General features: G+C 37.1%; 1 protein-coding gene across 2 annotated transcripts in view; it reads right to left on the reverse strand.

Annotated features, from left to right (window-relative positions):
* Positions 1–5,314: 5,314 nt before the first annotated feature.
* LOC140145361 (hypoxia-inducible factor 1-alpha-like) overlaps positions 5,315–27,861 on the reverse strand; it is a 78,613-nt gene continuing 56,066 nt past the window's right edge. The window contains exons 8-15 of one of the 2 annotated variants that reach the window (XM_072167129.1): positions 26,044–26,192; positions 22,435–22,560; positions 17,761–17,954; positions 17,206–17,310; positions 16,188–16,357; positions 14,944–15,536; positions 13,497–13,627; positions 5,315–12,760 (exon numbers count right to left, since the gene is read on the reverse strand). In XM_072167129.1, coding sequence (XP_072023230.1) covers positions 12,464–12,760; positions 13,497–13,627; positions 14,944–15,536; positions 16,188–16,357; positions 17,206–17,310; positions 17,761–17,954; positions 22,435–22,560; positions 26,044–26,192 — 1,765 coding nt within the window. In that variant the 3' untranslated portion in view covers positions 5,315–12,463. The remainder of the gene's footprint in view (positions 12,761–13,496; positions 13,628–14,943; positions 15,537–16,187; positions 16,358–17,205; positions 17,311–17,760; positions 17,955–22,434; positions 22,561–26,043; positions 26,193–27,861) is intronic. The other variant, XM_072167181.1, reaches the window with a different exon arrangement.

Consider the following 27,861-nt stretch of genomic DNA (forward strand, 5'->3'; position numbering starts at 1 on the left):
AAATATAAAAATGGGAGTTAGAAATGCCACTATGTATCCTTATAATACAAACCCAAATACTGGTAGAAGTTAAGTATTTACACAGAAATAAACTATAGTGATTAATTCAAGGTACCTTGAAAATGTTTTAATAATATGAAATATTTTAAAACTACTTTGAATTTCTTAAGTAACCAAACTAGCTATAGGTTAAAATCTATTTATTTTCTGATATTTGAAGGAAAAAAAAATCGTGTGACTGATAAATTGTAAGAGTTTGATTGAAATTACATTAAATGTAACCTTTTAATTGCCAATGATTGCGTATGTCTTGATTATTTTTTAGGGCTCATATTGAAATTCCCTTACACAGGAAGGTGTGCGCCATCCTGCAGCTTTCCTGTGCTAGCCTTCTTTTGTTAAAATCCTGGGCAGGGTGTTTCACTGATGCATATAATCCATCCGTTTTATGACCGAGCTTTCCTGAGGCGCGCGCTTAGCGAGGGGAATCCTGCCTTCTTTCTGTGTGAAAACGTGTTTGTAAATATACTTTTGTTTATTAAGTCTTTTGAGTTGGACACCATGACTTTACTATTTCATTGTACGAGAAAAATAAATACTGTATTCTCTATTAACGCCTTCCATGCCCAATAAAGGAGGGTGGGGTGACACAATTACAATTTACAAGACATCACTACTACTCGCCAATGTCCTTTTGATATAAAATAATTTTGATTTTTTGAAATTCTTTATATTATACAAATTTTATGGCAAATGATTAAAAATGGATAGTTCTGACATTTAACAGTCCTCGAAGTAAAATTTATAAATTTAGCTGGGAGGAAAAGCTGATGAGTATTTGAAAATTTCAGATTAAAGATATAAAAAAATTCCAAAAGATATAAAAAATGTAGGTCTTTTGGGGAAAACATGTATATATCTTCAATACGAAAGGTCAAAATTTTCAAATGATCATCGGCTTTCTTCCCAGCTACATACACTCTAAGTACATATCATTAGATTTATAGATTTCACTTCGAGGACTATTAAATATAAAAAATATATAAATTTTTAATAATTGGCCATAAAATGTGTATTATATCGCCAATTTTAAAAAGTCAAAATTATTTGATACCAGAAGGACATGTCTGATGTCCTCTCATGTCCCACAAAAATACTGTGCAAACGTTATCCGATCCCATAATCCAGGTGGAGAAAAGTAAATTTTTGAACAAAGTTGTCACAACTTGTGTTGGTGCCCTGTGACCAGCATCCACTGGTCTTCCATGCAGACTGATGTTGGGTTTGGTGTAAGGGTGGGATGGGGTGGTCATGAGCATAGATATTTGTGTTTGCTCAAACACAGCTGTGCCATCTAGTTAAGTATCTTATTTCTCAAAATGCTTGCAAAAGAATACATAAAAAACAAGTTTCTCATTTGGTTCAAATGTTTAAAAAATACATTTAAAGGAAGAAGATATTGAAAGCAGATATTGAAAGCAGTTCTTGCTTTTGATACATATTACACAATAATATAGTGATACGTATTGGCGACATTGGCGCTGGTAGTAAATTCCAATTTTCTTTGCTTTGCCTTAGTTGTTAGGCTCAAAATTAAAAAGGGATATATCTGACAGTAAGAGCAAACATTATATGGCAAAGAAATGCTAATCTATTTTGTATGAAAATGATATAATATGGCTTTAATGGTCGAAGTTGGCCAAAACTCTTCCTTGATAAAGCAGATTAAAATTGAAAAAAAAATGTAGGTACTATATCGGCCATTATTTTGGGGAAGGACTGGCTCTGATAGAGTAGGCCGAAAGCATAACATCAAATTGGCTCAATCTGTGAGGCCTTGAGACTCTAGTGCATTCGTGTGTGGCGATGCCAGTTCAAGCTCTGGTGCGGTTCCTTGTTCTTTCACGTGAAATAATTACATTACCTTGAAGTTCCCTTGGGCAAGGAACTAACTGCATTTTGTTTTAGTTACATATATGATAACTCAGGAAGCTGATCTTGGCTGTAATTTATTGTCAGTGAATTCCTGTAAAGTGTACTGAGGCTTGTGGGTTTCGCTGCACTGTTTTATCCATCATCTTTCTTGCACATTCATGGCAGCTAATTTGAGTGCTCAGTGATACATCCTCATCTCCATTTTGAGACAAATTAATTTTTCAGATTTCTGGTCTCCTGGGTCTTTGAATATATGGTCGTTTCACTGTACATACATTTTCTGTTGTTATAATCACTGGTCTGTGACTTTATTAGAATTGGAAATGGATGTCTTCATTGTCACTGGAAATTTTCTGAAAATTCTGGTACAAAAATCTCATTTTCGCCCCAAGTTAAGATGACATAGTGTTGAGCCGAGTCCTCGAATTGTTCCATCACAAATGCCCAACTTACGCTTGTCAAGTGCCCCAGGTTACATGATACGATGTTGTATTCGCCATTCCAGAAAAATATAGCACTAATTTTTTTTTTGGGTATTAAAAAAATATCAAGTTCTGCCAAATGAAACAGCTCAATCCTAATTATTCATTTAGTACTAACTGGAGATAAAAGAAAAAGTTCATTATTTTTACTAATTACTTGAAAAAAGAGCCAAAAACATGCATTTTTCTGACCATCGAGTCACAAAAATCCAAGTCTTTGAACAAGTCTAAACATTCAAGATACTTGATACTTGATACTTGATAGGTGACTTCCATAAAAGCATTATCTGCTGTCCCGGAAGCTGGCAACAATGTGCATGTGGTCCAAAGTGCAGAAAATTAAATGCTGAAGAAACTTAAGGTGCGGTGTGGTTAAAAACTAGATGAGTTGCTGTCTACCAACTCTTGCCGGAGGCTGCTGGCTGCAACTGCCTGATGAAGGGCATCGCAGCTAAGTTGAAAGCCTCTGGTGATGTTGCAAGCACAGCCTGGGTTGGGAGCAAATTCCACAATGGTATGACTCGTGGGTAGAAAGAATATCTATTAGCTACTTGCAGGTTCGCCATTATGCACTATGTGGGGGAGAGCCTCGAACTGGCAGCATACATGAAAGGAAGAATTATGTAACCTTACACAGAACGTTATGACTAGTTCAATTCCCATTCATGTATGCTGCCAGTTCGAGGCTCTCCCGCACATAGTGCATAATGGCGGAACCGCAAGTAGCTTAATAAATATCAAGGTTGGTCTGCAGATCTTGAGTATACTCCAAATTTTGCTCTAATTTTCACTTTTTTTTTTTTTTTTTATTAAATGGTTGGTTATATTATAACAGAATGAAACATGTCTTTTCCAAAAATTAGAATGCATAAATTAAAATTTCAACTTACAGCATTTGAAAAACACCCTAAAATGCACATTTTTTGGGCCATATATTCATAAATTTGGCCAAGTAGTGAAATTAGAACTAACTAAATGATTAGGATTTAGCTATGTTTCATTTGGCAAAACAGGACAATATTTTTTAAATCTCAAAAAATTAGTGCTGTATTTTTCTGGAATACAATGGACTCAAAGTAAACAAACACAAACTCAGCATGTACCAGATCAATCATGATTTATTTGATTTATTACCTCCCTCTTATAATAACACAAGTTTTTGTCTTTTCAACTTTTAGTTGATCTAGGTTTACATCTAATACAAGATACTATGTATATAAAGTGGCAAGTTTTCTGTTTTACGGACAATGGGAAAATCACAAAATTGGAGTAGAAAACTGAACAAACAGAAAATTCAATTTTACAAATTTAAGCTTACTGCCACCTGACAATTGGCAATTTTGAATGTACACATTCAGAATAAGGCCCAAACAAACCCCATCTTTTTCTGATATTTTCTTTATTTAGTGGTCATAATTATGCCGTTTTATTCCCTGCTCAGTACCACAATCTCCTAATAGTAATGACATTGGCAATTGTACGACTGTATCCAGATGGAGTTTCCAGAACCTACAAATAATGGTCAGATTTCCCTAGAATCTCCACCAAGTTTTAGAAAACAGAAAAAATATAGAATTTGATTTTTAGAAAACGGAAAACTTGCCACTCGGATAGAATTTCATCATTATTTTTAATATATTTTAATACATTATCCCATATGTAACGATTCATAATTTATATCCCTTCATTATCATACCTAATGCTGGTTTCATACTTTCTTGCTTCATCATGCCGAGCACCATTAGCGCTAATCTGGCTTGAAATGTTGGGAGGGGGGATATTCAACCTAAATTGTCAAAAAGTGGTTCATAATTTATATCCCTTTATTATCATACCTAATGCTGGTTTCATACTTTCTTGCTTCATCATGCCGAGCACCATTAGCGCTAATCTGGCTTGAAATGTTGGGAGGGGGGATATTCAACCTAAATTGTCAAAAAGTGGTTCATAATTTATATCCCTTTATTATCATACCTAATGCTGGTTTCATACTTTCTTGCTTCATCATGCCGAGCACCATTAGCGCTAATCTGGCTTGAAATGTTGGGAGGGGGGATATTCAACCTAAATTGTCAAAAAGTGGCTGAAAAGAACAAAAAATGGGTCATTTTGCCAAAAGGTGGGGGATTGACGCCCATGCTGCGCACTTGTCTGCAGGCGGAGCATAACATCGCTGAGTGGCAGCAGCTTAACTCTGAAAACCACTGTTGCCGCCGCAGCACCGCTCTAAAATTGTATTTTGTTCTCAGAGCGGCACCGCTCAGAGTTGACTTGAATTCAACTCCCAGCGATGCTGCCGCCGCTTGGGCAAAGCAGCCAAGTGATTGATATATCGGCTTGACGCTGGTCACCGCTAATGTTTCTGGTGCGACTGCGCAGTGAAGTAAAATCATCTTCAGAGCGGCAAGCGGCAGGAAAGTATGAAACCAGCATAATTGTTCAAGGATATAATTACCCAGTCTTAAATTGAGTTTCAACAAGCCCTTGGCCACACTTTAAAATTTATCAGTTTCACCATATAACCAGCCATATATCAGGAAAATTATGCTCTGTGATCACATATCAAGGAAATATTGGTCTTGGGGTTAGTCTCAGGAATGAGGCATGTCTGCAGGAAATATGACTGGGTATTCTGTCCTTGATTTGATCACCAAGTGTGCCATCATACTGCATTAAGGGAGGGACCATATTTTGACCTTAATATTCGAGGGGGGCATGTAATTATATACAAGGAATGGAGAATTCAAGGTGGGGGGACATGAAATTTTCCCTTCGATATGAGGGGGATGCGAAATTTTTGTGCGCAAATATATGAAAATCCTCCGTTCCCCCCGGTGTAAATAATGATCCCTCCCTAACTCTGACCAAATAATCACACTATGACAAGACAACTCTGCTGCTTGTGTCATAAATTCCCATATTTTTTTTTATATAAAAATCACACTCAATACACTCAATAAAGTACTGAGACCTTAAGCTACACTGCTTTCTTATTTTTTATCTTCACGCTACTGTTCCTATATCAAATTCTTGGATGGAACATGTACATAAGCAACTATTTTGTCCCTATAGTAAATTATTACTATCATATATAAAAAATTAAATCATGCTATCTAACATTGTTACAAAGCAGATGGTCGAAGCTTTTGCAAAGTACGCAGTGACATGACGCCAGCTTTGCACTTTTGTCCGAGAATTAAATATAGGAACAGTAGCTCCAACATATGGATTATTTTAAGCCCAGTGGATAATCCAAGTGATTTTCTGCATCAATTATCATCTATCAAATACAAGGTTTTATACCTATTCTTGCTTTTTACATTGCATTTTAACCTCAGATATCGACGACAAAGATAGGAAATACACCAAATGTGCAGTCTGGCTGCACAACTACAATTTTATTTTATGGCTCATAAAGCGCAACATAAATGTTTAAAACAAAATCCTGTGATATTGATTGATTAAAATAATCTATATAGTGGACTCATGATGTCACTTAGAAATGGTGTTATATGGATGACAATCACACATTGATCTGCAGACAGAAATGGTTCACACCCTCATCGTCGGTCCACGGTTAACCTAAATTAGCCCAAACAAGTTTGGCTAATATTGAGAACAAAATTTCCTACCAAGTGACATCGGTTAAAATTGCTCATATGATGATACTTTCACAACCTTTTACTTAAGAATGGAAAATATTAAGTGTGAAAGTCAAGCAGGGTCATATTGGAACTGTTGGATAATACCAGTTGAAATCCACCTTGATCAAATGATTCTAATCATGAGAAAGCACTTAAATATCCACTAGGCTATACAAAGTGTCTCAGCACAACACAGGCACAACAGGGTACATTGGTTAGTTAGTTGGAAAACTTGTGCGAATGTACTTTTTTCCCCTTAAGTAAATATTACTTTGTGCGATTACTATCATCTCAAACATAATCCACAATGTGAACTATTTTCTTGCAATGGCAAGTCATTTAATTGTGGCAAAAATTGTTATTTTATCTCAATATTTTACATAACAGAAGTATTTTATACTGAATTTTGAACAGCTTGAATGATTTTACATGTGAATTATTCACAATGTAGATTTTGCCTTTACTACACTACAGTCTCTGGCAGAGAAGAACGGCACTTGTTCACATTTTGAGAGTGTGCGCAGCATAATGACGGAAGTGGGGTTCTGATTGGCTGATTCAATCATCTGACAATCATAACAATAAACTGATTGGCTGATTACGCGTCAAAGCGTTGGTCGGCACAGAACGGCGCTCTTGAAGAGAACACAAAGCTCTGCGTATGTCACTCATTAACAGGGCACTTGCGTGAATCAGAGCAAGACTGCCGTACTTCTCTGGAAGCTAGCTGTAGTCAAACTTCTTTTACTGACCATGACATTGATATTGCTATACAGCTAGCATTATGAAAATATATACCAATAAAGTACAATGAGATACATGTACAAAAGTTGCCATACGCATGCTAAATATGTACGACTAGGTGCAGTGTTAAATATTTAAGAGGGCCTATAATTAATGCTAAACCCTGGTAGAGCTTACAAAACTTCATCCACTGACCTCTTCTTTTGCTCTTCAGGGGTGTGAGAGGCCACAGACCAAAAAATGGGATACTTGCTAAAAAAGCTGACAAACAGCGTAAAGTTAGGGTAAAAATGCCAAATACATGTCAAAAACATGGAAATCAAATGAAAAGAGGAACTCTCACACCCCTGGTTCTTTGCCTGTATTCTTAAATATTAATTATCATTTATACGTCTACTTAGACACTCATGCGAGATATAAGCATTACCTGCAATGTATAATTCTCTGACGTTAACCATGGAGTTAGTAAAATGGCAAGTGGTTAAATCTCTCGATCAGTAGTCTAGCATGCCCGGATCGATTCCCACTGGTTTTGAATTTTTCTTTTCCTCACTTAGTATATTATGCCAGTCCATCCGAATTTGTTTATCTGTGATTTGTCAAAGTAACACATAGTATAGACCAATTAGCCTGGTATACTGTGTCCTTCAACAAATCACCTGTGGAATTTATTGGCTGAAATACAGCCCAAGGTGGCTACTTCCAAAGTTTTTGGCACTTTCAGTGACATAAACTTGGCCAACTTTGAGACCTATAAACGGTCAGCTCATAGCCTTTTATGCAAATTTATTTTAATATGATATATTTTCATTTTCATCTCAAAGCAAACAAATGATTACATTGCCAAATCATTTATAAGAAGCCAAAATACAAGTAGGATACTTTGCATCATTACTCCATTTGAAACCCACACATCTACTTTGATTTAGAAAAATGTTGCAATTCCAAGCCAAATTTCACCAAAGAGGTCAAATTGTGTAAAATCCCACTGGATTTCAACATTTTTTAGGTGTATTTAAAAAATAATTCCACCTGATAAAAAAGTTTCAGGGGACGAACCTGTGTCCACAGGCCGGAGTGCCCATCGCCCTTTTTCAAAGCGATTGGGCTAGACTCCTCCAAATATGTTGCTGCAGAAGGATCGCTACACTTCCTCCATAGCAAATCTGTTAGCATCCTTACTTTGAATAAAGCTGGTACCTATTTGTCCACCTGGGCGAGCGAGGCAATAGTGGTGAACAGCCTTGCTTTAGACCATGTGCCATCGTGCCCATTAGATTAACCATATACTATGTAATTCAACTGGAATGGATATAGCACTGTCATCTGCCACAATAGGTGTGTATTTCAACTGGAATCAGCTATACAAATTGAAATCCACATCCGCTATAGAAGCTATGATCTTAATCGCCCACACAGGGGTGTAGATTTCAAACAGAGGCACCTATTTAGGTACCCCATTTGAAATGCACACTCCCTGTGTGGGAGATTAAGGTCATGTATTCATAGGGTGTATGGATTTCAACTGAATAGCCCAATAGCTCAAAGGATAATGTAACCAGTCTTTTAAATGACGATTATTTATAGACATAAGTGGATCATTCATTAGAACATCCCTTATGAAGTTTTGTGCGTACACACATACATTGCAGTAACATACATAACATAGATGCTCGTAGTACAAAAAATAAAACCTACTTTATTCCCTATGCACCGTTTCTAAAATATTTTACAATGCGTAGCTTTGCATTTACACTGCATTATTTTTTTTTTTTTTAAACATTATACGATACACAACACAAAAGGAAAAACACAAATGTACCTGTGCATGTGATGTTTAGTTCCCATTTTTAATCAACCATGATAAAATTTGTACACCATGGATGGATAATTCTGATTGTTTCATCACAATAGTGTGTACACATATCTACATAGAATGTGCATCATGAAAATTTACATTTGATGAAATAGGTTTGACAGTAGTCAATTGAGTAAACATGAGAATTTTAAAAACATCCCCTCCCAAATTAGCAGATATAGCTCCTGTATTTCTCTACCGGAAGTCGCCGAGTACTGAAATTCCTTCCCACAAGTATTGCATAACAATATTTCTTTGTATCCATCTCCTTAGTTATACAACACACATATTGCATTGTGGGAAGGAATCTTGGTACAAAGACATGGCTTTGAAACATATTCAACAAATATGTTACACCCACAATCTTTTGACTGTTTGGATTTATCCTACTGCATATTTGGTGTAGGTTTACAGCTCAAACTGTGATCCATGGACTAAACAGATACAAACTCCAAACAGTCTCACCAGTTAATGAGGACCGATTGTTCCATGAAATGCGACAGGCAAAACTGCTATGCATGTACGGTGTATTTTATGGTCTCTCTGCATAGGCACGCAACGCTCTATCAAGTAGACACGGCACGATCGAAAAATCAGCCCTCGTGAATTTGCGAGAATTCACAGCATGCAATGCACAGAGACTTTGACTGTTGGAAAACAATGAGGCCACGCCAAGCTGGTTACAAGATGTACTACTCTGTGCAGTGAAGGGGTCAACCAACTATACTCTGATCAGCTCATAAAAAGCGCGACTTACAACATTGTGGATTTATATAGAATGGGGTACAAAAACCCAGTAGCAAAAACCCAAGTAATTCTCGCCTATTACGAGCTGACCATAGTATATGTCTGATACACCTAAACATGTGTGTGTCTTACACAAGAACCACTGTACTTTCAAGATTCAATACCACATTCCTACAATAAATCACTATACAAATGTGAAGATGTGTGATTCAAAGGGCTTCAAGAACCACTACCCCAAGTAATACTGGGGATGAAGCTAGCTGTACTGCAACAATATCACTTGTAACTAAAACTACGACATGGTAACAATTCATGTGGCAAGATATGAACAATAAACAATATGAAAACTTCATTACATGTACAATCATTTCAGATTTTTTTTCATATTTTTGGGGTAGTTAAAAAATCAAAAACAGCCTTCCTGGCTGATTATACTTTTTCAAACCTGGCAGTGATCAGTAGAATTTTTGGAACAAGTGGATGAGAAGAAAAAATTTCTAAGATATAACTTAAGTAACTGGTCTGAAAATGTAAGTTGAGTTGTTTCTGTTGTGTATAAATTTGCTTACAAATTCAGGTTACATCAAGATGTAGTAGATTTGTCAAAGTTCGCAGTCATATTGTTCAAGTACTATACAACCTTCAATATTAACATTATACCAGCACATTACTACAGAGAAAGAAAGTAATTTAGTACTAAAGAAATTGACAAAACATACGACAGGAATATTGGCAAAAAATTGATTTATATTTCAGTTGCAGGTCTAAATTCAGTTGCAAACAAAAAAACAAAAGTTAATTTGTCAAATGCATACAGATCAGATACATATTTTTATGTCTGGTTCCAAATCCTTCAGCTTATGCTATGTATGTGGTACATGTGAAGTAGCAAACAACATGTCAACTTCACAAAGCTTTTATCGTCAAATTACGAGTAATTTTTACTCATCATACTTTACCATTGGTTCCTTTTGTAAACCCCAATCATACCATTTCTCATCTTGGCGAGACAGTGACCTCAGTGCGCATATCATTGGCCACACCTGCTTAAATTGCTGGTGTAAAGATGCGAATAGATTTGTCGGCTGAAACAGCTGCCTCAACACGCTGATGACATCGCCACCTCGTCAAGAAGAAAAATGGTATAGTAATGATGTCTTTCATATATCTCTTTTGTAAACTGCACTGAAAATGGATATATGCACAACTGAAAAACTGCCCAGTTGTTGTTGTTTACATCTCATGGGCTCTACTATAAGATGCCTCATACTGCAATAGTAGCTAAAGGATTTGGACACAGTTACAGCATTTCAGTTTCATAATACTGATCATTAATAATAACAAAAGCAAAAAAACATTTTACCTTTTGTGGTAACAAGTCAACTACTGGCATGCCGGGGGTGGGATGCTTTCTCAACAATTTAATCAAGTTTGTTTGTAAGTTGTGAAATCCAGTCAGCCAAGACGGATTCTCACAACTGACAGACAACACACACTAGCATCCCAGCAGTTTATTGAATGAAAACAATTATTAGATCATTATTAGATCAGCCTTTCAAGGAGTACATATAAAAGCAAGTACATTTTGCTGATCAGTATTACGCTAACACTTGAGTTAGGGCAAATCAGTCAAATCTTAATTTATTTTGACCAAGTCAGTCTGATAAAAATAATAATAATAATATTGAATGGCTTCATTTGGTATCATAAAAATATTGCACTTGTCTTCGACTTGTGCAATATTATTTACATCTCATGCAATATATTTCTTCTCGTATCGCACTCAAAGCCATTCAATATTAATTATACGACTATAATAGTAAAAATAGTGATAATCAATCAATATATAGGGCTATTCCAGTTAAAATCCATACATCCCCTCTGGAAGACATGACCTAAATCTCCCACACAGGGGTGTAGATTTCAAATGAAGTCACCCATCAGGTAACCCCATTTGAAATTCACACTCCCGTATGTCTTAGGAGTGTATGGATTTCAACTGGAATAGCCTAAATAGCCTATTCACTTTCCAGCAGCATTTCACAAAGTCTTAACTTCAAAAACACCTGTGCCTTCCTGCTGATATCATCGTGTTGCAAGTTGTGACAGCAAGAATGACCCCGTTAGCTGAAGATTGAATCATCTTCCACCTTCCATTTTCGAATTTCCTCAAAAAGCTAACCAGCCACTAAAATTCATAAAATTATTTACAAATTTGATATTTATCTATATATACATCCTACAAATCATAGTACACCAACTTTTTCATAAATTGTATTTCCTCATTCACAGAATGTAGTACCAGTCTTTTAACAACAACGTTTTGTTTGTTTGTAGTTTTCACTATTTCAAAAAAATAAAATAAATAAAAAAATCTCAATGAGAAGTTTTCTGCATGTCACCACAAGGGATTGTAGATGGCTGCAAGTCTGCATAAACAAATCAACATCGTACAAATATTTAACACATTACGTGGATAAAATAGATATGTACAGGTTTTCTCTTATGTACAAGTTAGTCTCTCGATTGCCTTCACTTTGTAAATTCTTATTTGATTGTTACATCCAAATATTTGGATTACACCTTCTCAAATTTAATTGCATCATCTTCTGTCAATGCTATTCGTTAGTCAAACATATTGATATACAATAGATATAACAGGTGCAACTTATCCAATGTCTTTGTGTCAAAGAGGTTTGTAATTTAGTCAAACCATCCAAATACAGAATAGAGACCAAGTGCAATTTTATAAAACCTCGAATTACATGAGAGAAGATGATGCGCCCACAGCACTTAAAATACAATGTAAAAGGTTACGAGCTACATATACACACACACGGATGTCATGGTCATCAAACACCATGAAGAAGTTCATTCATGTTTCACATCCCATTCAAGAGCATCAAAGTTCTCTTACTTTGCGCGTTCAACAATAAAAACATGAAGAAAAATGCCTCCACCAGTATGATACAAGTGCGCAGGCGGACACATCCACCTCCGACATATATACTTGGTGTTTGAGCCGAGTCACAGGTACCACAATGATATCATTGTCATTGTTGGTACTTTTGAAGGTCCTCCTGTGACGGAACTCTGTTCATAGTCTGATCTTCTAACGCACGTAATAACGCATCCCCTTGGAGCAGACCTCCAAAAGACATCACGGGGGCATTGACTTCAGCATCCTGACAGTCAATCAGTGGTAATGAATCTCTTCGCTGAATTCCATCTGGTGGTTTGCTGGGTTTCTTCACTGTTTTCAACTCTTGCGCAGAGATCTGTTGTATGAGCGAGGCGCCGAGGCCAGGTGCAGACTTTCCATTTCCATCAAGCCCATTTTGATTTGAGACCTGTTAGATCAAAGGGAAAAATCATTATTTATGGGGAATAAAATTGATATGGAAAAAGATGAAAAAAGAATTGACCTTTTCGGTAAATCCCATAAGCCTTTGCGAGTACACCGGAGAAGTTGTCATTTGACAATTGACATCACGCCAAGCTGCGCCAAAGCGCACATCGTTTATCGAACATCGTTACTGCGCATTACGAGCCGGCGTAACGTTAAATGATGACATCTCGGGTGTACTCGCAAAGGCTTATGGGATTTACCGAAAAGGTCAATCATCAGATGTACATAGTTCATGATATTCTGTACCACATGCAATTACTTATCCTTATAAAATAACTAGTGTTCAAATGTTTCAACCACTGCCTCTATCCCTGCAAATTGGAAAGTTGATTATCTCTCTATGACTATGAGCATCACATTTTCATTATGAGCAAAAATTTCTTTTCTTTTTTTCTCATGATATGTTTTCTTTTACATTATTAAATCAAATAAATCAATTCTATATGGCAAGTAAAATAAGCTAGAAAACAACTACAGGAATAAAATAAAATTCTTTGGGCTATTCCAGTTGAAATACATCACCCCCTATGGAAGGCATGACCTTAATCTATCACACAAGGAGTGCAGATTTCAAGTTGAGTCACCCCTTCAGGTAACCCCATTCACACACCCTGTGTGGAAGATTAAGGTCATGTATGGATTTCAACTGGAATTGCCCAATTTGAAAACGGACTTACATTCAGAACTCTATGCAGAAACTGAGTATAGCTGCCAGGCTCTCCAATTCCACTGACTTGGTGTTGAGGCATAAGGAGTAGGTTACTCATCAGCCCTGTGTTTGGTGGATCCCAAACAAGCTGTTTTGGAGCTGTAACAAACCACCAAACTTGACATGGTTATCACATCCAACAACATCCTTTATACAGTTTATAAGGTATATTACTGATAGCGATCGATAGGCAATTGTGATGAATGCTGGGAACGAAAAGGGATCAAAAGCTATCAAATTTGTCACCTGCAATGGTGAATTTGAGCCCTTTTCATTCCCAGCATGCATCAATTTTGCCTACCGATCACTATCAACAACATAAGTTTCCATCAATGTTATTCATACTGCCCCCCCCCCCAGTCTGTCCACATAGAAGTACAAAGTAAATAGACCTCGGAAACTGGAGGTATGAGAATAATTATTTCAGTGCAATGCGTGTGTAAATGCTTCTTTGGCGCGCCTACTGCTGCCATCTTTACACGTCGCGTTTTGTAACACGCAGTGCGTGTGATACAAAGCATCGTCCCCCGATGCCTCAGATTTGGTTTGTACTTTTATGTGGACAGACTGTAATCAAAAGTGTCTCTTCTAACATATCTTCAACATTTATGACCAGCTTCTGACACCATCAATGGTAGCAACTTCACGTTAGAAGAAGCTGAGTCGCCAGTCTAATCTACTACAAGATATATCATCAAAACAGAGATTTGCTATAATAGATTCAGAATCATCTTAATGGTTTAGGAGCAGAATTAACAATAACAATTGAGAGCAGAATTAACAAAGTATTACTGATCTCTCCCCATCTGCATAAAACAACTATACTGCAGATAGAGTCAATGCCTTATTTGATGCCGAATGTACAAAAATACACATTTCTCCAAATCAATATGAAATGGACTACAGTATAAACTCCCCTAGTAGTTAAAGATGAAAGTTTTCTGATGTTTTCAGCAATTACATTAACATTCATATCTCAAAAATTGACTTTTTTGATATTTAACTTCATCAATTGAAAATTTGAACTTTTGTAAATGTAAGTAAGTAACATTGCAGAAAAGTCAAAATAGAGCAGTTACCATATAACTTACTTAGCAAGGGGCTATTTTTGGGCTATTCCAGTTGAAATCCATACAACCTCTGATAAGACATGTCCTTAATCTCCCACACAGGGAGTGCAGATTTCAAATGGAGTCACCCATATAGGTAATCCCATTTGAACTCCACACTCCCTGTGTGAAAGATCAAGGTCACATCTCCCATAAGGGGTGTATGATTTCAACTGGAATAGCTCCTTGCAAGAATAGAACATGATTATCCTGAAAGAAAATTATAGCATGATCTTCCAATTGCCCTCTGCAATGGAGTTTCAGTTACTACCATTGGAAACATTTGAGACTGAGATTTCTCCATACCTGGGTTTCTTATAGCTGGGGTGCTAGTCTGTATTTTCAACCCACTGCAGCCCCTTCTCGTTTTGCCAACAGGCCCATCATTGCTTGACACACACCCTGTTGACTTTCTCTTCAACATCGACACCAATCCTGGCATTGACACAGCTGTGTCACTAACTTTGCGTTTGTTAGGACATGCTGGACTTGCAACGGGTGGTGTTGGTGATATCTGTGTGTGTATCATGAAAGATGTTTCTAAAGGAGCTGGATGAGCAAGGATGTTTCTTGGTGATGGTAATGGCGATGGTTGTGCCTTGTCTGGCATAAGAGGTGATGAAGGCATTCCTCCGTAATTCATTGGCTGTGGCGATGCAGCCAAGTAGTTCACCTGCGGCACAGTGAGGTTCGTCAAACTGCGGCTTTGCATGGCGTTCAAATTGCCTCCTCCACCTCTGGCCCCTCCTCTTTCTTGGATGTTGGCCCCTGGTGATGCTTGAGGAGAGGAGACTGGTCTTGGAGATGGAACTGGTGAGCCCAGTGGAGACGTGACACTTTGGGGAGTCAGACACGGTGTGCTGAATGGGCTAGGACAAAGACTTCTGGATCTGCGCTCCCTATAAGCAATACAAAATCAACACAAGGAAAGAAGTGAAAATAAATTTGTCTAATTGCAGCATTATTTATCTCATTCACTAGACATATCCTTGCCCTGATAAATCATGAAGTTTACATTCAATTTTACAGAGGTTAGTGACTAACAGTGGAGAGCTGGCAGTTTACTTGGCTGTCTAGAAGATTATCTATTCAAAACCATTGTGAAACATGCTACGATGAATGAACAACGAAAACAGTTAATCAAGTAAATTCCTTAACCAAAAATTTCCAGTACTGATCTATCTAGCATTACTTTAACCCTAACGGGATAAAATCTTACAAAGAAAACCATTGCGCATGCATGAACTGCACGTATTGGGCATGACGCAATCAGCCTAAGTCATATATACCCAGGGAATCGCTGGCCGGGCCAGCCAAACCCCTGTAGCTACAAGTCGGTGATCTTGTGCGTGACACCCGAGGGGTCTAAGGTTCAAATCCTGGGGGTGCCAAGTAAAAATTTGTTCATCTTCTCTCTTGTTTCGTTCCTCCTTTCCTTTCCAATAGCCAAAAACCATGTTTAGTGTTACGAGTTAATATCAGCATCGCTCAAATCTTTTTTAATGAAACTTGATATTGCCCATTATATCCAATAAATCCTGCCCACTTACATTCTCTTATCATTGTTGCCAAATGGATCCACTGGAACCCATGTGTCACCCAAAGTACTACTGAACGGTGTTGTCATTTCATTGGACTCCGCTCCCAGCTCAAAATCTTCTTCCATTGGGATGTAGGGTGCCCTCAATTCCAGGTCCTCAAGGGCCATCTGACCTTTTTCCTGTTGGGATAAAATCGCAATATTTTGACCTTTTAATGTTGTTTTGTTGACGATATTACACCAATATATGAAGTTTCTGCTTCTTGCCTAAAATTCAATGAGTAAAACAAACTGGTTCTGTGTGACTTTGCTTTCTCACAAGGGAGCAGGTAAGGCCACCTTAATTAAATCCTGAGTTTCAAAACTTGTGAGAAATTGAAAACCAAATACAGAATGGATTTTAAAAAAATTCCCCACCCCTTGTGTGTCTGTACAGGCTTTGGGATAAGCATTTTGTGCAGAAAGTCTCCAATGTCTGTTGCAAATGTTGGAATATTAGACAAATAAAGTAACTGCTACATAAATAATTCTTCTCTGTGTTGACAACTTCAAAACTTGTTGAAAACTTGAACTCAAATAAGAATAAGAAAAAAAAAAGTGAATTTCTTGATTTCAAAGAGGATTTTACGAGCCCATGCTGCAGCTTCGAGACTCAGGATTTAATTAAGGTGGCCCAATATAAATTTGAATGTCACAACAGACCCTGGTCTGCAGGCACTCAACTTAGGCAAACTACAACCCTGATTAGGCCTATTCGCAAAATTATTCCCGCTGTGACGGTTCATGTTCACCATCATTACCAATATCGTTTTCGCGACTGGGTTTTGAGACAAGGGAGTATGTGATTTATGAGTACTGATCTATGATACTGTCACATGACTCGGCACAAGAGTATTTGATATCAGAGATGTCAGTGAATATGTAGAATATGACATCTGATATTTGTAATGATGCCAACCTCATGCACAAAAGCAGCAGATAGAGGGGGTGGATTGCATGCTGCAAAACTGATTGGACCAATTTCTTACCTTTCTGTTCTCTAAGGGAGGTCTGGAGTCTGGCATAAGTGGATCAGTGCTGCCTGTTAAGATGCTCTTGGTTGGTACAGATGATGGTGGTGAATAGTAGCCATCCTAGAGCATACCACAGAAACAAACAATACTTCAGTACCAAATGTGTGACAACTTATTATGCAGAAAACTTAGCAACTTTGGTAACTAGGACATGAGTTCTTAATGTACATGTAATTCTCTTCAAAAGCAAAATCTTGCAAATCAAATTAATTACCAGTTTCATGCAGTCCCACAATGCTCCTCTTACAATAATCTAACAAACCTTACGAAACTTCTATTGAACAAGGAGAAAAAGGCATGAACAGTGTCATCTAGAATTGACCAAGTCATTTATTGAACAAGGCTTGTTTTCAATTTAAATGTCTCATCAGAAGTGACAAATTTAATTTTCGTTGTTTTTTAATTCCATTATCTGATTCAATACAATTACTTCAATTCAATTTTCTTTCCTGTGAAATGTTTACACCTGCCATCTGGAATTCACCGGAAGGGTCAAGGTTCTCCACTCACCTGTTTACTGGTCACTTTGTCCGCATCACTAGCCAGTTCCTCAATAGTGGTCAGTTTGTTATCATCAATGAGAGGCGCAAACGGATCAAATGGTACAAACATCTGCTGTTCCTCCGTTTCCCTCAGTGACATATTTGCCACACTTAGTAGTTCCTCTTCCGTTTCCTGCTCTTGATCGGTCTGCGGTACGTCACCTGCACAATAGGATGGGACAAATAAATATGCATAGTTAACAGAATTGCAAGACAAAAGTGGGGTATAATGGCAAGGACAAAGGAACTGTTACTTGTTTTCTCACAAGGTCAAGAATTGTGAAAGCTAACAGCTTGACTGCACAGGGGCTGATATCAATGCAAGGGTTGGCACAGATGACAGGTATAGACGCTTTTGGGAATGACCATGACATCGATGACGCTGCTATAGGTCTTGTTATGTGACACGATGACAGGTGAATTCAATAAAAACAATCAATTGTATTGCAATATCTGAAATCACCATTATGATACAATTATGAAGAGATAATAAATTAATGGTGAAGGTTACTCAATAATACTCCCATTAAGTAACAATGCACTTTTGGAATTGTGAAATATGTACATGTATCTATTGTTGGTGTCTACAAAAAAGAATTGATTTGTATATTAAATTAAACATGCTCATAAGAAAAACACAAAACTATGTGAACAAAATTACACTGTCAAAAACATGCTGTGGTGGGACAATGAAGATGAACAAATATGGATGCAAAATGGATATCAACACTAACACAAAATTTCATTCCTATCTAAATAGTATGCCGTTAACGAAATGATGTTTTTATTAAACTACAACTCACTTCCGTCCTGTGATCTCGAGCCTTTGTTCAAATATTTTGAAGCTACACTAATGCAAAACAAACTATACTATGGCATATATGATGTTGACAAATGGCAGAATGAAGATCAAACATTTGTATCTTATGCAAGGGTTGTATTTTGCTGGGAGCATTTTATACTGCTATATCATACTCACACTCTTTCATACCATGGGACAATTTCAGTAAGGTTTCAATTGTATCCCAAGCATTAAAGGTCACATAAACCAACTTATAGATATGTTATAGACTTATGTATTCAGCAAGATCCTTCAGTGGTGTCTTATTCTTGATTATCGTATCAAACGAACTACATCACGCCTGGGTCACGCGATGCTATGCAGCTTGATCGGCGAGTGAGGTGCTGATGTGGTGATGACATGATTCAAATTAGCCAATCAGAACCCCACTTCCGTGTTTACGCTCTAAACAGCATCAACGCTGAAGAACCTTCTGACAAATATAGTACATAGCTGGTGTACAAACTTATTTTCGGAAAATTAAATTACATCATGCAAAAAAGAAAACTTGAGAGAGAAAATTGGAAATGTGAAAAGAGATTTTCTATTCATATGATACACAAACCTGAAAACATTTAATACAATTCATATAGGAATTCTTGCATTAACTATTTGTTGAAACTTTATTCAATAACTGAATGGACAACAGTTCTCTGAAAGACCACCGTCAACCTGGTAATATCAGGGTCGGAATTTCATTTTGCAGTGCGAGAATCAATCTTGATGCAAAAAAATAGTTTACGAGAATTAACTTTGATTCATGCAAATCTCTTTGCGAGAATCGATTCTCGGATTCTCGCCGAAATTCTCTGACCCTGTAACGTGATGCTTTTCCAGTGTATTTGTCCATTCACTTTTGATACGATGAGTATATAGTTGCCGGCAGCGATAAACTTTAAATGTTGCATCCGACGTCACCTGCTATGATTGGCTGTCTTACCAATTGACCTGATACATTATTGGATCTGGGTCACCATACGCGTGCAGAAACTTGCCACGCCCCTCAAGGATGAGGTCAAATGCAACATTGCAAGTGTATCTCTATCGGTGACTATCACAGGCTGTAAAGGGAAGCATCAGAGGGAAGGAGCAATTAGTACAGTACCTATTTAACCTCCTGAGCACTACCTGCCGATCTACATGTAACATTGCCGCTGATTGGTCAATTACATGATATTTTCATTTTAGTCACCAATCAGAATAGAGTTTTGCAAATAATTCACCCCAATTTTTTTGCGTGGTGAAATTATTCTAACAATGTTGCTGATTGGTCCAATTGATAATGAAAACTTCTTTTTGGACAATCAGCAGGTAGTTCTCATGGGGTAAACAAAACCAGAACAGAAAAGCAAATACTACCTAAGATTGGAAGCGTTGCGATTTGCTACTTTTTGTTCCCATCAGTCCTGCATACTGATTTTTGCAATAGATAATTGCCCACAACCATTACAGTTGAGAACCAGTGTGATGCGCTCAAGCAAAATGAGTCTGATGCCATTAGAGCTATTGTCGACAATATTGTCGACAAAGCCATTTTCCCCGATTGTCAACAAACATGGACCAATGAAAATTCTACTTGAAAACAGCCCCATATGTTAGAAATATCCACTTTTTTTAACCAAAGTATTTTGTATAAATTCACAATGCCACGTTTATCAACAAACTCCATCAAAATTTAACATTTGGTTTCTACGAGATACAATGTATGAACCGTTTTAGTATTTCTTAAACAACATTTTGCTTGATCACATCACAAATATGCTACCAAGAAGGTGTGCAATTCTAAAGAGATATTGAAAATCAAGAATGCAAGAATTCTGGTTTTTTCTAAGGCAAAATAAGATGCATGCATAGATATCTACTTCGTTTGAGAGCATTTCATGGGTAGAGAGAAACAATTAAGGGGATTTATGCTGAATTCATCTCTAGTGACATTTATTGCATTTTAACCAATAAACATGTATATACATCATTCATTGGATAGTGATCAAGTAATTGCCAGCCCAAACAAGAATTCTAGAAACCATTGGTCTTTGATTTCATTGACCATAAAGTAAGATCTGTTCTTCATCTTTGGTCTCGTAAGAATGCAACTAAATGTCATTCTTATTTGGTGAACTTGTAAAAGTAAGTGGTAAGCTATTGTAAATACAAAGTAGACATGTATATCAGCACTGAGATTTGTTCAAGAATATAATAAAAAAAACATTGCAAAATAATGGGGTTGGTGGGAGTAAGCTTTATTCAATATGTGACATGTAAAAAGCCTAGCTTATTTATTTGTAAAGTCATGAGCAAGGCCCAAAGATTTTCATGGCATAAAATCTTGCGATACTCCCAAATTTGTTTTTCTTTGATTTAGTCTGTGCAATTTGATTTTTAAGGCACAAGTTAATTTGGTCCATGCAATTTGATGCACAATTCACTTCTTGCATGCCAAATATCAGCAAAATATGTAGTTTGGCAGGTTTTACTACATTTAGCTGTTTTGCTCACAACAAATGAAATGACAGGCTTGATTATGTATAGCAATTGAGTCTAAATTGCTCAATGTTCTTTTGTCAAAACCAAATCCAATGAGAAAATAAGCCATTTTCCGTGCAATTCCTGCAAATATATCATTTCCAATGCAATTAGCCTGCAAAATATACCATTTTCCCCGCAATTCCCCCACAACATTTGATCCATTTTTTGCGCAATTTGCCATTTTTCCCCACTCACTTTACTACTTTTTTTTTTTTCATGCAAATTGTTGGGCCCTGGTCATGAGATAGCTAAGGCAAGAGTTCATGCTATAAATGGCACCAAGGATAGACCTTTCGTTGTCCAGGATGTTACAAATCATGACGGTCAAGTTAGTTGCTCAAAGGGAAATCAAATGTCTACAGGGGGTATTAATTCTCAACATCAGCTGAGCTGATGTTATCTTGCAATTTTTCACAGGTAGGGGAAAACATCATATATACATGTATGCAATTCCAAAGCTCAAATGCAAAACCTCATGTTACAAAATGGACCCCAGTTACATAAACCTCACATGTGCAATTTAAGTCATTTTTTTTGTTGTATGTCAGCTTGAAGAAAATGCCCGACATACCTTTTTACTGTCAACAACATAAATGCCTGTAAATGACCAACTAACCAACAGCATTTATTACGTAAAACAGTTTTTATCATCTCACGCAAAATGACAAAATCGTTACGTATAAGGTTTCTGTAACTGGGGCTCACTTCTTACATCTTACATGTGTTTCGCATTTGACCTTTGGAATTACAAATAAGGTTTTTCTAGCCCAGCTACGATTTGTTCAGCTAACTATACGGGAATAGCTAGCTAAACGGAGCAGGTTGTCTTTATAACCCGGAAGAGTAAGACAGTTAGCACTGCAAAAGTCTACCGCATGCTAACTAAATAAAAGCCAGATTCATACTCGGATTCAAGTTCATGCAATTTGCTGCAGCAAGTTTTCCCAAGATCTTATCGAATATATATGGCATACAACAAATGATCAATTGTAGAGTTATTTCTTGCTGTTTGTTTACACTCCACATTAAGCATTTCATGAGGTTTATTCCCTTGATGATGTTGCCTGTCAAGCTGTCAATCAAAAGCGTTTCACACAAGCGTATCATTGCTTGAGTAGCCGCGCAAATTCATCATCATAGCGTACAGACCGTACTATTCTAACTCAAGGTGCTTCCAAAAAATGTGCATGTATCTGCAAATGCGAGTATGAATCAGGCGTGACTATATAATAGGGTTGAGGTGTCAGCAAACTGCTACTCTAGGCAGGACCTAACCTTGGAACTTATTGATGAAATCCAGAAGATTTACATCGTCCCCTGCTACCGGGGAAAGCTTGTCTCCTGTCTCCTTTATCACATCCTCCTCTTGCTCCTCTTCCTCCCCCTCTTTGTCAGGTGGTTCTGTTATCACAATTGGAGATAATTCAAGTTCAAAAAGCAATAGAAAAAAAAGCAACCTGTATACATGTAGACGGTATGTAGGACTGTCAATTTTCTCACAATATTTCAAGTGAGCCAAGCATTAGTATTGTGTCTCGGTTAATGTATGTGTATTTTGTGTGTACTTACAACATTCCAACCCTGAACATCACTGCAACCGAGGAACGTCCCCGTTTATTTGATATGTGAATTTTAACTGCAAACACCTTAATGAGTGTATCCCTATTGTTGATATAAAAAAAATCAGTCTTCCGTTGATAGGTTAAAATTCCCCCCAAAATTTTTTGTATATTTTGTGTAAACAAGTCAACGTCCCTGATTAGGAAAATATCTGCAAAAAAAACTACCACATTTGGATAGTTACAAAAAATGTAAGTACAGGGTCCCTGTTTGCCGGCAAATACCTTTTTTGTGTGTGTTGGGGTGTGTCTACGTGCAATGATGCATGTGCTAGCTACAATTTCATCCTAGTCATGATTTTTTATCTTACATTTTTACATAAAGACGTAATGTTATCAATCTTTGAAATATCATTGTTACAGTTAGATTAGATCATCATATACTGCAGAAACCACAAGCAGCTCGATTGTTTGATATTTGAGTCTCAACTAGAGAATATGCTACGTGTATTTTGGTTACCTTTTGTATGACTTCTTGCCATAAAAACCAAGACAGATTATTATCCTACTTGATTTTCTCATCAATGCCCATAAAATCACTCGTGAAGGGTGGAAATTACGTACACGAAACCTTTTGTGTTTCAACAGGAGACATAATCATTTCCTGCACTTAAATTGACAGACCCTGGGAGAAGATGACAGTCCTAACTAACAACGGTCACTAAGTGGCCATTACTTGTATAACAATATCAATTCTTTGACGCAGTTCGCTCTTTACCGCGACAGTGTGTCAAATACATAGCTACTGGCTATTTAGAAGGAGACTCCTTTAGAACAGGGTGAGACCCATCTTTTTTTAAAGAGCTGACAAGTTGTGTCTTTTTTACGAGATTCACTCAATGTTATGCTGGATGCTGATTGATAGCTCGCTATGATGTAACATATCATCACCGTAACAGCACACCATGCAGACATTATAATATAGTGACTCCCAAGTTTTTAGGCACTGTCATGCAGCTACATTGGCCATTAGAAAGTCCACACAAATTTGATGTATTTTCTCAAGTATTGCCAGTGTAGCTTTTTGCATAATATGTTTAAGAGGTCTTAATTCTGTAAATAAAAAGCAAATTACATGAAATTGGAACTTCATATCATTGGGGTTTCATTTCTCTTCAGTCATTTTCATAAAATCCATCCTTACAAAAGCCACACAAAATACTGTACAATTAAAGAAAACCACTGACTGGTCCATAAACTATTTGAATGTTAACTCTTCTCCCCGGTGTCAGCAAGAAGAGTTATAAGAGGACCTCGTAAAGACAGTGTCTGTAATTATAGGTGATAATAAAATAAACTTTGTTACAATACATATTACGCTCATCTTTGTGTGGTATTTTTTAATTACTCACTGCACTGTCAATATAACTACAGACATGATGATTTGGCCTCAGAATTAAGAAAATGTAAGGGTTACAAGGAGGAAAGTTTGGCACTGAGTCCAGGGGTCGAAATAAGATCTTCTGAAGAAGCAGGGGCAACTTTTTTTTTAAACTGCCTCTGGTTCATGTGTCTTTGTCTTGGATCCAAACGCAAATTCACATCAACCTGGGCCAAATGCAGAACAAAAATGAATATTATGCTGTTCTGAAGATGATTGTGCCTTAGTAGCATTTTTCATTCCTCTGGTCATGAAGATCTCCATGGGAATTTGTAGTTTCAGCGGAGGCAAATTTCCCCCGGCTCCTGCTTATTTCGAACCCTGGTTAGTACACACAATTGATTCCTAGCTAGCATGCAGGGGGGTACAGGTACTTTCTTACATCCTTATCTAACCTTGTTCTATTCTTTGTATGAGTACAGATTAATTAAACTATTACAGCTGGTTTCTGATTGCTTACCACCCTACCTGTTACACCACAGTCACTGATACACACACACCCCCACATACATTTCCACTTTTAAACATAAACACAAGTGTCACTCTGAACACCACAAAGTGATACTGAGACTAGTACAGTCTCTGAGGTGATGAGGGGATGGGACATCAAACTTGCAAACTATACAAATATGAGGTGCAGTTTCATGGAACATTGGGGTTAGTAGAATGGTATTGTTGGTTATAACGTGCAAAGTCTATGAACTACTAAAACTTCCAATGCAGATATCAATAGGCCTAGTAGTAATCAATGAATATAAATTATAGCTCATTCAGCCACTTCTGGAGCAATCAAGTCCGAGCTGTTGATTTGACTAAAATCATTCATCAAAAACATGTATTTATCGAAACATTAATAATATATCCGATAACACACAGAAACCACAGACTATTATACGAGCTAGTGAATGTATTTATACTTCAAAAATAAATAAATACAGACCCGCCACATGCAGTTTTAAGAAGGCTTGCATTTCCTTTTTCGAAAAATGATGGTAAATTTCCTCAGGAACTTACGAAAAAATTATAGTTCAGAATAATAAATGCGGGCCATTTTCACAAAATCACACAGGAGCTTTAAGACAAACAGAACTTATTTTGGCTGAGTTTACCTGTCAGTCTGTCACTCAAAACAAACACCTGTCCTTTAATAAATAATATTTATCAAATCTTTGTTTACATTCCAACTTTTATTTACACAGATTGTTCCAGTAGTCTGGACAATAAATTTATACTTGTAGTGACCCTACAAAAGTTGCTGTTTTGGCAAATAACCGCTTGGGCCTAAAACCAAACATGAAGTATTCCCTGGCTGCTGGCACAATTTGAAAGAGACCCCACCAGGGTGGGGGTACTCAAGTTTGGTTTGGGCAAAGAGGTGACAGAGAATCTGAAAGTGTACCTATCACTATACCAATTTTTCAAGAAATTTGACCCATCGATACACAAAAAGTCCCTCAATTTCTGTAATTGTTTCCTACCTGCTGCCTATCTTGTTGTTTCGTATGTTTTTATTCATTTTCACCTGTTACAGTTGATAATGCAACTGCCGATCAAATGTGCACACAGGTGTGTTTTAAAATTCACACCCATAGATTTGTTTGCAATAGGTACATGACTCATGTACCTATACACTCACTCACTCATCATGTTCACACTCATACAAGAGGGGGATTGTCATACAGACAAGATACCAGCTTGACACTCACTCCACTCCTGTGAGTAAAAGATGCTCATGCAATGATTAGTGAGCATAATGATTATGATGACCATATTAGCCACAAATGTAAAGGCCCTTATGTTAAAATCTGGAATGGAGTAACACCAATAAACACACATGTTGATCAATAAATGTACAAACAAACAAGCAAAACACTGACAACTCACCCTTGGAGAGCCAGAATAGCAGTTCTTCTTGTGGTCTATCTTCATCTGTTTTCGGAGCGAATACACTTTCTGTACTCAGTTCAATACCACTGTCGGAATCGCTAGTGCACTGGTCGGTGGAGAGGATCAGTCCGTCATTCTCTATTGAACTGTTCAACAAAAACAATAATGACAATTATTACAATTACATTACTCAAATGTCACCATACATGTAGACCCGGGTATAATTATTCATGATAAGTATTTATTCTATGTTTTGAGCACAATAGAAAACTTATTATCACTAAATAGCATACACGACTTTTACACGTGTAACAGTCATCACAAAAGCTATAGCCGATTCAACCTACCGTGGGACGTTTTTCAAACAAATTCAGGCTACCGGGCAATCATGCATATCACGCTAATGATGAGGTACAGATGATTGGCCGGCAGCCTGGATTTGTTGGAAGAACGTTCCACGATGGGTTGAATTGGCTATAAGTTATAATCATGATTTACTCAACCTCTTTTACACTTGGCATGTAGTTGCTATGCCATTCGCCAGTTGATCCAGTTAGTAACAAACTGAATTTCTGATAAGTCTTAAAAATGAAAAGTACCAGGTAACCCCAAGAATCAAAATGCAATGGGCTAGCAAGATTATCCAACTGAAGTGACACAGTCTACAGAAATCAAATCAGGTAAGTCATCACACCTACACTGCTACTTGTGCAGAGAGAGAATGTGATAACAACTAAAGAACTAGTATATTACCCCTTTAAAGAGGAAGCCCCACCAGAGCAGTTCTCTGGGGTGAACCAAACCTACCTGGTTATCAAATTAATCAGTGCCAAGGTTATCTCTGAATTTGACAGGTGCTAATTGATGCAATAACATAAAAACATCAATTAGCACCTGTCAAATTGAGAGAAAACATTGTCACTGATTAATTTGATAACCAGGCAGGTTTGATTCACCCCAGAAGAACTGCTCTGGTGGGGCTTCCTCTTTAAGACAATTTCAATTTTGCATCAGTTTGTGCATAAAATGAGATATGATAATTCAAAGATGCTTTTTTTACAAATCTTTTGACACCATAATATATCTCATATCACAAAGGACAAGACAATTTCCATTTGATTCAAAGCCTACAGTGTGCCTACATGTACTCCATCCTGACATAAGTCTTCAATCTTAATATCAATGGTAATATATGGAAGCGTGAGATGATCTAACTGGGTTAGGTCATGGATAATTCCACACACTCTCACATATTATTTGGAAAACTGCCACAAAGAAAAGCTGCACTTCAGATATTCAAGACATTCTTTTCTCAATACAATCAGCACACAGCAAATCTCAACTGGGTTAGTGTCAAACACACTCTCACATTCTGATCGCTCTGTAAGAAGCCCCTTATAAGAAATTTTTTGTATAAGACTGCCACAAAGAGGAACAGCATTACACTTACAAAAAACAAAATAGCAGCTTAATCAATTTGAGGAGTTTGAACTGGGTTAGTGTCAAACACACTCTCACATTTGGAAGACTGTCGCAAAGAAGAACAGCATTACACTTACAGAAAACAAAATAGCAGCTGAACCAATTTGAGGAGTTTGAACTGGGTTAGTGTCAAACACACTCTCACATTTGGAAGACTGTCGCAAAGAAGAACAGCATTACACTTACAGAATAACATTTTTTTTCTCAATTCAATCAGGGACACAACAAGTCTGAGCTAACGCAACTTAACCAATCTGCTTTCATTGTAACTGAATGATTACAACCTCACAGAGTCAGTTTCAAGGTAATAGCGAACCAAAATACACTATACAC

The sequence above is a fragment of the Amphiura filiformis genome, chromosome 1 (genome assembly GCF_039555335.1).
Source record: "Amphiura filiformis chromosome 1, Afil_fr2py, whole genome shotgun sequence".
Taxonomy (NCBI): Eukaryota; Metazoa; Echinodermata; class Ophiuroidea; order Amphilepidida; family Amphiuridae; genus Amphiura; species Amphiura filiformis.